Source organism: Chrysemys picta, chromosome 20 (genome assembly GCF_011386835.1).
Source record: "Chrysemys picta bellii isolate R12L10 chromosome 20, ASM1138683v2, whole genome shotgun sequence".
NCBI lineage: Eukaryota > Metazoa > Chordata > Testudines > Emydidae > Chrysemys > Chrysemys picta.
Window position 1 is genome coordinate 16,884,099 of NC_088810.1, and position 14,693 is coordinate 16,898,791.

General features: G+C 46.1%; 1 protein-coding gene across 28 annotated transcripts in view; it reads left to right on the top strand.

Moving 5' to 3' along the window:
• Positions 1-14,693, top strand: part of POGZ (pogo transposable element derived with ZNF domain) — a 65,221-nt gene that overhangs the window by 35,523 nt on the left and 15,005 nt on the right. For 11 of the 28 annotated variants that reach the window (XM_008170333.4, XM_042843347.2, XM_042843349.2 and 8 more), the window contains 6 exons: positions 2,331-2,439; positions 2,995-3,288; positions 4,169-4,369; positions 5,221-5,330; positions 5,770-6,104; positions 8,099-8,253. In XM_008170333.4, coding sequence (XP_008168555.2) covers positions 2,331-2,439; positions 2,995-3,288; positions 4,169-4,369; positions 5,221-5,330; positions 5,770-6,104; positions 8,099-8,253 — 1,204 coding nt within the window. Of the gene's footprint in view, positions 1-185; positions 319-2,330; positions 2,440-2,994; positions 3,289-4,168; positions 4,370-5,220; positions 5,331-5,769; positions 6,105-8,098; positions 8,254-14,693 lie in introns of those variants that run through there. The other 17 variants (XM_065574738.1, XM_065574728.1, XM_065574731.1 and 14 more) reach the window with 4 other exon arrangements.

The following is a 14,693-nucleotide window of genomic DNA, read 5'->3' on the forward strand; positions in this document are numbered from 1 at the left end:
CGTCAGGCGAGAAGCTAAATGGGTATTACTTGTCACTGGATTGACTACTAATCCAACAAGAGTCTGCAGTCTTAGGCTTCCAACACTTTGTTGGAACACATTGGTAACAATAAGATCACTTCTCTATTGACTCAGATCCACTCATAGTTTGATCTGGACTCAATAAAAATAACACTTGGCAAAGACAGTGTTAGCAGTTTTGTTAAAGCCTTCAAGCTGTTTTCAGGACCTGGAGTGTTGGAGGATGATGCTGATAAGAAAGTGGAGGAGGATGTTAGTAAACAAGTGGACAGCCCACGTTCTGATAGATGTAGCCATGTGAGTATTGATGACGTTTTGACAAGCGATACTGCTGACTGTTCATGTATATTTTACCACCACATATTTTTCCAATACATATGACTGTTTTTCGTACACTCTGAACTTGGTAGCAACTACTGATGCTTCTAGGGCTCTTGCTAAGAACTCTCAATACAAGTGTCTCTTCAGAAGTGTGGTGGGTAAGTGCTCTGTCTTAAGCAACACTGCATGCCAGAGTTCAAAGAGTTCTGAGATTGTGAATGACACGCTTGGAAAAACAATCCCCAAACCTACCTCTACGCAATGGAATTCAGAGTTCAGTAGCTTTCACCATATTTACAACATGCCTGATAGAGTTAATATTGTGTTAGAGCGTCTCCCGCTGCCAAAATTCTCCAACACAGAGCTGGAATTTCTAGGTGACTTGTTGCAGGTGATGTCCGCAGTTGCCACTGGACTTGACAAACTTAAGGGGAGGAGAACATAGTCTTTCTATGGTGTGGTTCTGCCTACCACACTTGTGCTAAAATCAGGACTTGACTCATTTTTTCCAAAATACAATTCTTGCTTGGTAGATAATGTGAAAGAAGGCCATAGAAAAGGTTTGGACGTATTTTGACATTTGATGCAGCTGTGAGTGACAAAAGTGCAAAGTCATTTGTTGTTGTTTCTGTGCTACACTGATTTTTTTTTAAAAATTGCGTTGGCTGCTGAATCAGATTGAGAGAAAAATTTCAGAGGAAGTTCTTTTTACATGATCTGGTTTGTTGTGACAGCCTACCAAAGCCTACAGATCAAGCAACAACATCCAAAGATGCCACTAATTTCTACTGCTTTGATGATCGGGGGCATCTGATTCCCACTTAAGAATTGTTGGTATGCAACTCCTCAGTGATATATCTCATGAATTTGATCAACTGAAAAAATATCCAGTAGTCGTTAAACTTTTCATCAAATTTAATACTACTCTGCCAGTCATGCTCCAGTGGAAAGATTATTCAGTGGTGCTAGACAAATCTTTTTGCCAAGAAGGAACTGTCTTCAGGATGATACGTTCAAGAGTCTACTGTTGTTGAAGAAAATGCCCATTTCATCGAATGAGCTGCTGTTTGTACATAACATATATATATAAAATTATATAATGGAAAGGACATTTATTTACGTTTTTAACTGATTTTTTTCATTGTTGTTCCATTCTCTTTTGTGTATATAAATAAAGTTTAATCGTTGCTCTTTTTCTTTCTCTTCTACTATGTGCTTATATTATTTAGATAGTTGTTCATATATTGGCCAGGGAATACAGGCATTGAAAGTACTTGCACTTGTATTTTTTACCTATAACATGCATAAGTAGTATTTCCACAATATAATTGTACTTCTAAGTACTTCTGTAAAGATATACTTGTCACTTATATTTAAAGTCCTTTTTATCAGTACTTATGGCAACACAAGGGAATGGTGCTGGTCCATTGACTGGCACAGAGGAGCCTGGGCTCTTGGATCAGTCAGTTCTGTTTTAGTTTTATTTTAATAACAAACACACAAACACTCTGTGGAAAACTGAGAATAAAAATGCTTGGAAGAATAACCAGCCTTGGCCAATATTTATATCAGTTTGTCACTCTGATCACTTCATATGACTTACTCTGACTAGTGCTGTCGATGTGAAAATTCCTCTTTCACCTTTACTTTTTTGGGGTGGTGGGAGGGGGATTGGGGTTAGAGGATCTTTTTGAGCAGATTTTTACAGGAAGAGAAATCGGATTTATGACTTTGCAAATATAGGATCTGATCTAATGCCAACTGAAATTGATGCAAGACTTCATACTGACCAAATACTGGTTCTGCTGTGGTTGCTGAATTTGTCTCTTCCACTCCTAAACATACCTAGCAAACCTCAAAAGAAGTAATTTGGGAAGACCATTCAGAAACTAACGCCACATTGTGATAGGTAAACTTCACACTGATTATCTCTGTTTTTGGTTTGTTGAAATAAATATGTTAAAAATAATTTTGCCTCTTAAATGCAGGGATTTCCAGTAAGGAATGTCCGGCCTGTACAAAACACAATGAATCAGGTTGGAATTGTTCTGAACGTACAGCAAGGCCAAACGGTTAGACCCATTACCCTAGTCCCAGGTAAGCAGTGTATCCATTGAAACAGACTAAACTGGCATGTGGTAGAAATCTGTTGTTTAGCGTTTATCTAACTAAAGGAACATAAACTAAAAATATTATATCTTGAAATTTGTTTCCATATCTATGTTTCCAGTAGCCCTTGAAGAGTGGGAATTTTCTTAAGCACCTCAGCCCCTGGTCCTGCAAACACTTTCCTACTGTGAGTAGTCTCACTCACAGCAGTAAAGCCAAGCACGTGTGTAAGAGTTTTCAGGATCAGGGTCTGTATGACTAAGAGTATGAGTCCCATTGAAAACTGTGCTACTTTGGAAAATCCCACCCAAAATTATTAAAAAGGGAAGAATATGAAAATGTAGTTTTCACTCTCTGATGTTTCCTCTTGCATTTCACTCATCTTGGAAAGTGAAACTATTTTCAAAGGTACTGAGCATTCATAACCTCCACTGAAGTTAGTGGGAGTTGTGGGAGCTCAGTGCTGCTGGGAAACTGCAGTTAGATATCTGACACATCAAGTGGGAGCATAAGATCTAACCAGGTTTTCTGTTCTTTTTGAAGCCCCAGGTACCCAGTTTGTTAAACCAACCGTTGGAGTTCCTCAGGTTTTCTCTCAAATGGCCCAGGTGAGACCAGGTACAACCATGCCGGTCCGACCCACTACCAACACTTTCACTACGGTCATTCCGGCCACGCTTACCATCAGGAGCACTGTACCACAGTCCCAGGCACAACAGCAAAGTAAGTCCACTCCCAGCACCTCCACAACTCCTACTTCAACGCAGCCAACAACACTTGGACAGTTAACTGTGCAGCAGCCAGGGCAATCCAGTCAAGCTACTAACCCCAAATTAGGTAAGACCTCCCATGGGAAAGCAGTGGGACTCAAGTGTTTATAATTTGATCTTCAAATATGTGGCCTAGTGGTTAGAGTATGGGAGTGGGAGTCCTGGGTTCTATTCCTGTCTCTGTCACTGACACACTGCGTGACTGTGAGCAAGTCACTTAACTGCTCTGTGCCTCCGTTTACCCATCTGTAAAATGGGGATAATCCTTCCATATATCCCAGATGGGTATGAGAATTAACTAATTTGTGTTTATAAAATGTTTTGAGATACTCAGATGAAAGACCCTAAGAAACGCAGAGTGTTGCTTATTTGTGTGTTTTGAAACATTATATATGAAGCTGTTTTTAAGATTAAGAAGGATACAACGGAAATTAGTCATTCCTTTATTATGATGTCCAATAATACAAGAATGATGGATTGTTCAAAAGTAATGGCAAACAACTATTAGAACAAATAAAAATACGGCTTCTTTCAGCAAGAGGTCCAGACAATGTAATTACATTTAGGAGGTCAGAGTCAAATACTGCAGCGAGATTCAGAAAAGGGGTGTGGATAATTTTTATGACAATCAATAACATGTATAGTTATTCACAGGACAAATCTTGTGTTTCATAGTGTAAGCTGATAGCTGGAGGGGGTCAGAAGAGTGTTGTCCTCCCCCAACCCTCCTTGTACAACTCTGGTGAATCAGGTATTGATCACGGTCAGAGTCAGGATACTAGAACTGATGGTCTTATGTGGTACAGTAGATGATGGGGGACATGTTAGATCCATAGTCTGATCTGATATATCAGGATGGTAGGACATGATAGATGCGGGGTCTTGCCTGATATATCAGATCCTGTGTTCCTAATTTTTTTTCTCTCCATTGTCCCTTCTGTTGGCAGTGAGCATTGCAAGCTTTGTGACTGTGAAGAGACCTGGAGTAACTGGAGAGAACAGCAATGAGGTTGCTAAGCTGGTGAACACACTGAATACCATTCCTTCATTAGGCCAGAGCCCTGGTCCACTTGTGGTTTCTAATAGCAGCCCTGCACATGGTTCCCAGAGATCCAGTGTTTCAGAGTCATCATCCTCATCGCTGAAAGGTATGGTCTGTGGCAGCCTTCTAGATTCTGCTGAAAGCACAGACTTCTAAAGATGTTCCTAACACTCCGTTTCTGAAGCAGAAAACAAGTAACTAAGCATGTTATCTAGATTGCATATAAAAGGGGAAACAGACATGTTAAACAGCTATACAGTTGAATTTCATGTCTTCATTGCCCTAAAGTTTTTCCTAGTGAGTGTTCTATATTTATCATGTGAGTTCCTGATTACTCCTTGTATTTATTACTGTGTATTCAGTGTTATGGATGCACATGCTACCATTGTTAGAATTATTACTTACATATCACCATGGGCATACAGAGCTCTTTACAGACATGCAAAGGGGGAGCTTCTGTGCTACTTCTCCTGCACAGAAGGCACATCTCAGTGGGAGTGAGGCAAAAGTTGGCTTTAAGCCACCTTTTGTGCCATCCAGATTCTGGACTTCTGCCCTGGTTTGGAGGTGAGGACAAGGAGTTTGAACTTGATGTGGATGGGGGGAGGAAGTCAATGAAAGGATACAAGGAGAGTGGAGTGTGATTGGAGTAGTGGGAGAAGATGATTTTAGCTGCAAGATGTTTATCAGGAAGTTCTTAGGACACCAGTGACTGTGTTGTGGGAAATGCTGAGTGTGCAGTGTATCTCCTATGAGCTGTCATAAATCTGCACGTTTTCATACCTCTCCTCTCAAGTCCTGTTAGCAGTTAACGTTATTACTCTTGAAATGAATCGTTTTCAATGGGGCCAAAAGTTAGGTCCAAGTTTTTATTGAAATGTAGGGGTAGTATCAGATTCCAGTTCTGGCTTATCCAGGTTTTTATTATTGTTGTTATTATTGTTATTGTTATTACAGTCAGCTCTTCTCCTGTCCCCACATTTGATTTACAAGATGGTGGCCGGAAAGTCTGCCCAAGATGCAATGCCCAATTTCGAGTGACTGAGGCTTTAAGAGGACATATGTGTGTAAGTAACCATTCTGAGATGAAGAATTCATTAATCAGTACTGTGGATTGTATAGGGCAATACTGAAGAACAGTGTTCTCCCCCCACAGAAGGGGCTTGGGTAGGACAATCTGATGGGGGAATGGAAAATCTGCCACAGGATCTTTAATAACTCCAGGCAGGCAGGACCTTGTTTTATATCTTGTTAGAAAGGACTGTCCCTCCACTAGCACTGCCCATCCTAGCACCAGTCTCACCCAGCCATGCTGACTTGGAGGGAAGAGCATTCACCTCACGACTTCCTGAAGGTTGCTTGGTGGGCTCCTATCCCAGCTATCATGAGACCCAGCGTGCTTAGCTTGTGCGAACTAATGAGGTCACAGCCCACGTTGTATGCGTAGTGATATAGTAACTGTGACGTACAATCTAATCATTAGTGTGGCTTTTCTTTTTCCTGAAGTACTGCTGCCCTGAAATGGTTGAATTCCTCAAGAAAGGAAAATCCCTAGAACCTGAACCAAATATTCAGCCTACAAAGCCTCCATCTCCAGAAAAAACTGCAGCTGTTGCTTCACCGCCCTCCTCCACACCTGTCCCGGCATTGTCTCCACCCGCCAAAGCTCCCGAGCAAAGTGAAAATGCAGGTGACTCGTCCCAGAGCAAACTCATCATGTTGGTAGATGATTTCTACTATGGCAGGGATGGTGGCAAAGTGACTCAGCTTTTGAACTTCCCCAAGGTTCCAACATCCTTCCGGTGTCCACACTGCACCAAGAGGCTAAAGAACAACATACGGTAAGAGGAATGCCACATGCCCCTATAACAATACCTCGCAGTTCTTGGATCTGCACATCTCAAAGTGAGTTCCTATGTCAATCAATTAAGTTCCAAAGCCCCCCTTATAGGGTAGGTAAGTCAGAAACAGAGGCACGGAGAGGTGAAATGATTTGCCCATGATCACACGATGAGTCAGTGACAGAGAGCTGGGAACTGAACCCAGAACTCTTTTGGCTAGAACAGGGTTCCCAAACATTTTTCCTTGAGGCCCTCCTGCAGCTGCAGTAGGCACTGCGGCCCACTATTAGCACTTCTTGCTGCTTTCCGGGGGGGGGGAGTGTATGACTTGAGCTGTTCAGGGGACGGCTGAACCTTTAAATTATGCCCTGCCCACTATCAATGTATAGAGTTTGATAGTGCTCCCTCCCACCTTACCCACCAGGTAGGTGAGCCATCGTCCCCTCAGGGTGATCAAATGGGAAATCAGGCAAGGGGCTGTCTAGCATGCAGCATGGCTGCCACGCATCTATCAGGGAGAGGGCATCGTGGAGCGTGCGCAGCCCCTCGCCTCAGCAGGGAGCAGGGCCAGCAAAAGGGTGAAGGGGCCAGGCAGATGCCACATCCAGCCCCCACTGACACCCTCCGCCTCTGCAGCCCACTGAGTGCCTTGAGCTTGTCATCTGGCAGCCTTGCCCCAGTCACCCACCCAGCACCCTTGTGCGCCTCACAGGAACCCCCTGCCCGGGAACAAGAGAGAGGCTCGGGGGGGCCGCCAATGCTGGGCGAAGGCAGGCGCTCAGGTTGGGCCTGGCCATTATCTGTGATGGTCATTGTCCAGGAGGAAACAGAGCAGCACTGCTGTGCCCTAGTTACTGGGAGAGCCGAGGAGCTGATACTCCAGGAGGCCCGACAGCCATGGATTGTGGGTAGGGTGACCAGATAGAAAGTTTGAAAAATTGGGACAGGGGGTGGGGGATAATAGGCACCTGTATAAGAAAAAGTCCCAAATATTGGGACTGTCCCTATAAAATCGGGACATCTGGTCACCCTAATTGTGGGGTGCGGTGGTTTGGAGTGGGAACAGCCACGAACCCTCCAGCCACCCTAGGAGCTGCCACCTCTCAGGGCCAGCCCCTTCTTGCCCACCGGACAGCGGCTCCACGTCGCCTTCTGCCACCTGCTGGGGGTGCTGGGCTCCTCCAGCACTGAGTAGGGGCCATCACCGGCTGCCACTCTGTCACTGTCTGCTTCACAATCTCCAATGTCCTCTCCAAACTCCGCCCATGGCTGTGCCAGTAGACCACCCGGGACTGTCTGGTGGGCCACGGCCCACAGTTTGGGAACCTCTGGGCTAGAATAATAAAATCCTGAGTCCTAATCAGAAATTACAAATGTTAAAAGTTCTATTAACTTACCACTAGTCCAGTCCCTAGAAACCACTATAGAGTGTCCTCCACTGCTTTATCCAGTCAAGTTTGAATATGAGAGCTGAAGAGAAGAGGTAATTTCCTGTTGTGGAACAGATTGTACAATGCACAAGAAGCCTCTCTAGTGTCTTATTGCTACAATAGTATTAAAATTTGACTTTGAGCTGATATGCTTTGTTATGGCAGACGGAGAATTTTAGTTGTTATCCTCTTGATGCTGCTTCTTCAGTGGGCAGTTAGAGAGCAGAGTCAGATGTATCCTGCTATCCAGGGGCTGAATAAACTGCTGTTGAAGCATCTCTGGGCCACAGAGTGAGGGACGTCATGTCCATCTCTCTTTGACGGAGGGAGCGTTGCCGTCATATCAGGCCTGGTTTTGGTAGGGTTAGTGAGAAGAGAGTATCTTAATACTATGCCAAAAATGCAGTTATTTTAGTTAGCTATTTGAAAATAAATGTTTTTGCTACTAGTGAAAGCAATGCCACAATAACCAATGTAAAAGTGTCTGGTTCACACCATTTCCAGGGTTGGTATGGATGTGAATGTTTTTGGATTTATGTTCACATACTCTCTGCTCTCCTTCAGGTTTATGAATCATATGAAACACCATGTTGAACTAGATCAGCAGAATGGGGAGGTAGATGTCCATACTATCTGCCAGCACTGTTACAGGCAGTTCTCCACCCCCTTCCAGCTGCAGTGCCACTTAGAGAACGTTCACAGTCCCTATGAATCAACCAGTAAGTGGTGGTAGCGGGTGGTTTGTTTGTTTATTTCAGGATTTCAGTGTAAGTCTCTGGAGAAAGAGGTCTATCCATCCTGGGACCATGCCATCATGATGCAGTTTGTGATGTGGGGTTACGTGGAATTACATTTTTTTTTTTTTGCATGCCTGCAAAAGTTCAAACTAAATTGTAGTATTAGTCCAAAGCGATTTCATTGTCAAGACCCAAAACAATCATAATCAGATAATATTTAGGTTCTGATATGAACCTCCTAAAGGAATGAAATTCTGAGCTAATGTAGCTCCACAGAGCTTTTATTGGGGCTCGTTATTTATTCTTTTAAACAATAAAACAAATCTAGTGCAGGTGAAAGCAGACTGAAGTCCTCAGTTTATACACATAAGATGTGTATGCCCACCAGTGCCACCTTGTGGGATGAGAAAGTTCAGGTACTATGCCTTACTCAATCTCTTGTAACTTTTCAGCTGTCTTAAAACCTGATGACTAGTCATTGTTTATACCTTTCTTTGGACAATGGTAGTCGTTATACATCTTGCATGCATTTTGTGGTTAGTATATTGCTAAAATATCTGTCACAGCAATTTCAAAACCTGCCAAATGTTATGCTTAGTAAAATTCCACTCCTTAAAGTTAGCTTTATTTTATCTGCAAAGCATGATGGGACTGTTGTTTCCATACAAGTCTTAGGTTCTTTCTTTGGTCTGTTCTAAATGTCAACAGGACACTTATCCATTATAAGCTTAGAATCATAGAAGATTAGGGTTCGAAGAGGCCTCAGGAGTTCATCTAGTCCAGTGGTCTCCAAACTTTTTTGCTCACGCACCCCATCAGTAAAAAATTTTTGAGCACGCACTCCCAGCCGAACTATCGAAGCAAAAAAAAAAAAAAAAAGCCGTTCAGACTCCCGGCCGAACTGCCAAAGGGAGGAGGGGGAGGCGATGCTGCTCCAGCGGCGCTCCTCCTGCCACGCACCCTGAAGGATCTTCTTGCGCACCCCCTAAGGTGCATGCACCCCACTTTGGAGACCACTGATCTAGTCCAACCCCCTGCTCAAAGCAGGACCAACCCCAACTAAATCATCCCAGCCAGGGCTTTGTCCAGCCAGCCCTTAAAAACCTCTATGGACGGAGATTCTACCACCTCCCTAGGTAACCCATTCCAGTGCTTCACAACCCTCCTAGTGAAATAGTTTCTCCTAATATCCAACCTAGACCTCCCCCACTGCAACTTGCTCCTTGTTCTGTCATCTGCCACCATTTAGAACAGCCTAGCACCGTCCTCTTTGGAACCCCCTAGTTGAAGGCTGCTATCAAATCCCCCCTCACTCTTCTTTTCTGCAGACTAAATAAGCCCAGTTCCCTCAGCCTCTCCTCATAAGTCCCCTAATAATTTTCATTGCTCTCCACTGGACTCTCTCCAATTTGTTCACATCCTTTCTGTAGTGGGGGGCCCAAAACTGGGCAGAGTTCTCCAGATGTGGCCTCATCCGTGTCAAATAGAGGGGAATAATCACTTCACTCGATCTGCTGACAATGCTCCTACTAATGCAGCCCAGTATGCTGCTAGCCTTCTTGGCAACAAGGGCACACTGCTGACTCGTATCCAGCTTCTCGTCCACTGTAATCCCCAGGTCCTTTTCTGCAGAACTGCTGCTTAGCCAGTCGGTCCCCAGCCTATTGCAGTGCCTGGGATTGTTCCGTCCTAAATGCAGAACTCTGCACTTGTCCTTGTTGAACCTCATCAGATTTCTTTTAGCCCAATCCTCCAATTTGTCTAGGTCACTCTAGACCCTATCCTTACCCTTCAGCTGATCTACCTCTCCCCCCAGCTTAGTGTCATCCACGAACTTGCTGAAGGTGCAATCTATCCCATCGTCCAGATAATGAAGATATTGAACAAAACCTGCCCCAGACCCCTGGGGCACTCCGCTTGATACCGGCTGCCAACTAGACATCGAGCCCTTGATCGCTACCCGTTGAGCCCGATGATCTAGCCAGCTTTCTATCCATCTTAGTCCATTCATCCAATTCATACTTTTTTAACTTGCTGGCAAGGATACTGTGGGAGACGGTCTCAGAAACTTTGCTAAAGTCAAGATATATCACGTCCACCGCTTTCCCCATAGCCACAGAGCCAGTTATCTCATCATAGAAGGCAGTCAGGTTGGTCAGGCATGATTTGCTCTTGGTGAACCCATGTTGACTATTCATGATCACCTTCCTCTCCTCCAAGTGCTTCAAAATGGATTCCTTGAGGACCTGCTCCATGATTTTTCCAGGAACTGAGGTGAGGCTGACTGATCTGTAGTTCTCCGGATTCTCCTTCTCTTTTTTTAAAGATGGGCACTATATCTGCCTTTTTCCAATCGTCCAGGACCTCCCCCAATCGCCATGAGTTTTCAAAGATAATGGCCAATGGCTCTGCAATCACAGCACCCAACTCCCTCTGCACCCTCGGATGCATTGCATCCGGCCCCATGGACTGTCCAACTTTTCTAAATAGTCCTTAACCTGTTCTTTCACCAGTGAGGGCTGCTCACCTCCTCCTCATACTGTGCTGCCCAGTGCAGCAATCTGGGAGCTGACCTTGTCTGTGAAGACGGAGGCGAAAAAAGCATTGAATACTTCAGCCTTTTCCATATCATCTGTCACTAGGTTGCCTCCCCCATTCAGTAAGGGTCCCATACTTTCCCTGAGCCCTTCTTGTTGCTAACATACCTGTAGAAACCCATGTTGACATCCCTTGACATCCCTTGCTAGCTGCAACTCCAATTGCATGCTTAGCAATATTTTTATACTCCTCCCTAGTCATCTGTCCAAGTTTCCACTTCTTGTAAGCTTCCTTTTTGTGTTTAAGCTCACTGAAGATTTCTCTGTTAAGCCAAGCTGGTCGCCTGCCATATTTGCTATTCTTTCTGCACATCGGGATGGTTTGTTCCTGCGCCCCCAATAAGGCTTCTTTAAAATACAGCCAGCTCTCCTGGACAACTTTCCCCCTCAGATTAGTCTTCCAGGGGATCCTGCCCATCAGTTTCTGAGGGAGTCAAAGTCTGCTTTTCTGAAGTCCAGGGTCTGTATTCTGCTGCTCTCCTTTCTTCCTTTTGTCAGGATCCTGAACTCGACCATCTCATGGTCACTGCTGCCCAGGTTGCCACCCACTTCTACTTCCCCTACCAATTCTTCCCTATTTGCGAGCAGCAGGTCAAGAGGAGCATGGCCCCTAGTTGGTTCCTTCAGCACTTGCACCAGGAAGTTGTCCCCAGCACTCTCCAAAAACTTACTAGATTGTCTGTGCACTGCTCTATTGCTCTCCCAGCAGATGTTAGGGAAATTGAAGTTCCGCATGAGAACCAGGGCCTGTGATCTGGAAACTTCTGTTAGTTGTCTGAAGAAAGCCTCGTCTAACTCATTCTCCTGGTCTGGTGGTCTATAGCAGACGCCCACCATGACATCACCCTTGTTGCTGTCGCTTCTAAACTTAACCCAAAGACTCTCAACAGACTTTTCTCCAGTTTCAGATTGGAGCTCTGAGCAATCCTACTGCTCCCTTACATACAGTGCAATTCTTCCACCTTTTCTCCCCTGCCTGTCCTTCCTGAACAGTTTAAACCCATCCATGACAGTGCTCCAGTCATGTCAGTTACCCCATCAAGTCTCTGTTATTGTAAGCTTAGGTGTGACCTTCCAAATTCATTTCACATAGAGGTTACCAAATAGACTTCAGATGATGCTTAAACTAATCTGATCAAAAATGTATGTTTGGAAACAGTGCAGCGTTGGCCTGGGCCAAAGGAAATGGAGTGTTTCCATGCTCTTTGACGACTCAGTTCTTCTTCGAGTGCTGTCCCTGTGGCTGCTCCACTCCAGGTGATGGTGTGTCCCGGCGCCGTTGACCGGAGATCTTCGGTAGCAGTGTCTGGTCGGGACACACACACTCAGCTGCTGTCTTGCGGCCTCGTTAGAGTCTGCCTGAGCGCGCGCGTCCCGCACCCCCCTCAGTTCCTTCTCAACCGTCCTCGGCTGAAGACGGGACTCGGGGCAGTGCTGATCCCCTTCCCTGGTCTCTGAAGGAAACAAGTACAAAGACATAGAAATAGTAACATCCCAGTTATTTCCCTTCCTTTAGAATAGTTACCTAGTTTAAAAAAAAACACACAACAAAAAAACCTTCTTTTTCCTCAAGTTCTTCTCCTATTGAGACACTCTCCCCGGCATTCCTAGTGCAATAATGCTAGGGTCTTCAGGATTTAAGAAATGTGATTCCTGTCAAGACTCTATGCCAGGGGTCGGCAACGTTTGGCACGTGGCTCGCCAGGGTAAGCACATCCCGTGCCGCTTCCTGCTGCCCCCATTGGCCTGGGACAGCGAACCGCGGCCAGTGGGGGCCACGATCGGCCGAACCTGCCGCGTCAGCAGGTAAATAAACTGGCCCGGCCCGCTAGGGTGCTTACTCTGGCGAGCCGCGTGCCGAACGTTGCTGACCCCTGCGCTATACCATGGTCCGACGGACACTCCTGCTATGTGAAGTGCCTTGGTGAGACGCACATCCATGCCAAGTGTGTCCATTATACCAGCCTCAGATCCAGGGCTCGTCATGTCCGGGACCTGCGGCTGAAAATGTTCCTGGTGGAGAAATCCCTACAGCCGCCTATGGGAATGGGCAATAGCAAACCCTCTCCCTCACGCTCTCTGTCCAGGTCCGAACTGATCGGGAGCGCGGCTTCACCCTCATGTGAAGAGGCAGGAAGCCCAACTGTCTCCATCCAGAGACTTTCAAAAGGGTAAAGGGTCTCCTGTGAGATCCTTACCCTCAGTGCTGACAGCGCCAAAGGCAGGCGCCTCCTACCGTCCCAGCACCTCAGCCACGGTTCCTGTGGAGCGCAGAGGCAGGGACCCTCCCACAGGGTGCCTACAAACGGCCTGTGACACCGGGGAAAGCAAAACAGAAGTCAGTGCATGCTTCTGAGCACAGATCATGCTCAGCAGGATCACAGCCCAGGGAGCAGCAGCAGCAATTCTTAAGTTAGGATGACATCTCAGTGGCCCCTCAGCCTGACTCTCCTTGACACACCATGCTCACTCTTTGACCAGCCGCTCTCCCCACCTGACCTGGCTACCTTCACTGACAGCGAGCCTGATATGCACCAGCAGGCGGAGTTCTCCCCACCTGCCTCTCCTCCTCCACCAGAAACTTTTGCGCCTTAGGTCACGGCTTACAACCACCAGCCTCAGTTTCCCTACTTCACCCCCCGGTGGGCGGCACCTAACTTCTCTTATCCCATGCTTTGGCCTCAGTGGTACCCTTGGCCAGCTCCTGCTGCCACTCGTCCTCATGCTGCTTCCACCAGATCACAAGCTTCTGCGCCTCTATCTCCAGCTCCGTTTACTTCTAGAGCGCCTGAACCCCCCTCACCCCCCCGAAGAGGTGGGCTATGGACCATACCCTGATTCACGGACCCTTAACTCTCCATCAGCTCCAGACGGATCCCTCATGCCTCCACCTCCACAGAATGTGGACGACTTTAAACAATTCCAAGAACTTTTTAAGAGGGTGGCACTCAGCCAGGTCCCTTTAGGAGGAGGTCCAGGAGACACAACAGACTCCTCAAAATCCTCCAACCTTCTGTGCCCTCAAAGATCGTGCTCCCCGTAAATGAAACACTCCTAGAACCAGCTGATACCCTCTGGCAGACTCCAGCCTCTATCCCACCAACTTGCAAAAAGGTTGAACATAAAATTATGTTCCTGCTAAGGACATAAACATCTTATTTTCCCATCCACAACCGAATTCTCTTGTAGTGAATGCAGCGACAGACAGGACGAAACAGCCGCACTACTGGCCCACCCCGCAAGACAAGGACCTCAAATGCCTTTACCTCTTGGGCCACAAGGTCTATACCTCCTCCATTCTGCAATTCAGAATTGCAAACTATTCCGCCCTACTTGCAAGCTACGACTTTGACAATTATAATAAACTCTTTGATTTTACCTCCCATATCCCAGAGGACAGGAAAGCAGACTTTGTCAGTCCTTGTCGAGGGCCAGTTGGTCTCCAGAACAGCCCTACAAGCATCTCTAGACATGGAAGATACAGCAGCCCGCACTACCGCAACTGCGGTGGTTATCCACAGATCTTCCTGGCTGTCTGCATCTAGTATCCCCAAAGACCTGCAGACCAAAGTGGAGGACCTCCCCTTTGACAAAGATAAGATTTAAAAAAAAAAAAAAAAAAAAGACAAAGTCCTTCAGACTATGAAAGACTCTAGAGCGACCCTGCGCACCCTGGACATTTACCCATCCCTTCCGAGGAGACAACAGTATCAACCTTATCAGAGGCCACGCACACAACAATATCACCAGCCCCAGCCCAGACCATACGAGATAGCCAGGAATTGCGCTAGACCTCCTAGGCACAGACAAAACCAAGCTCAACCG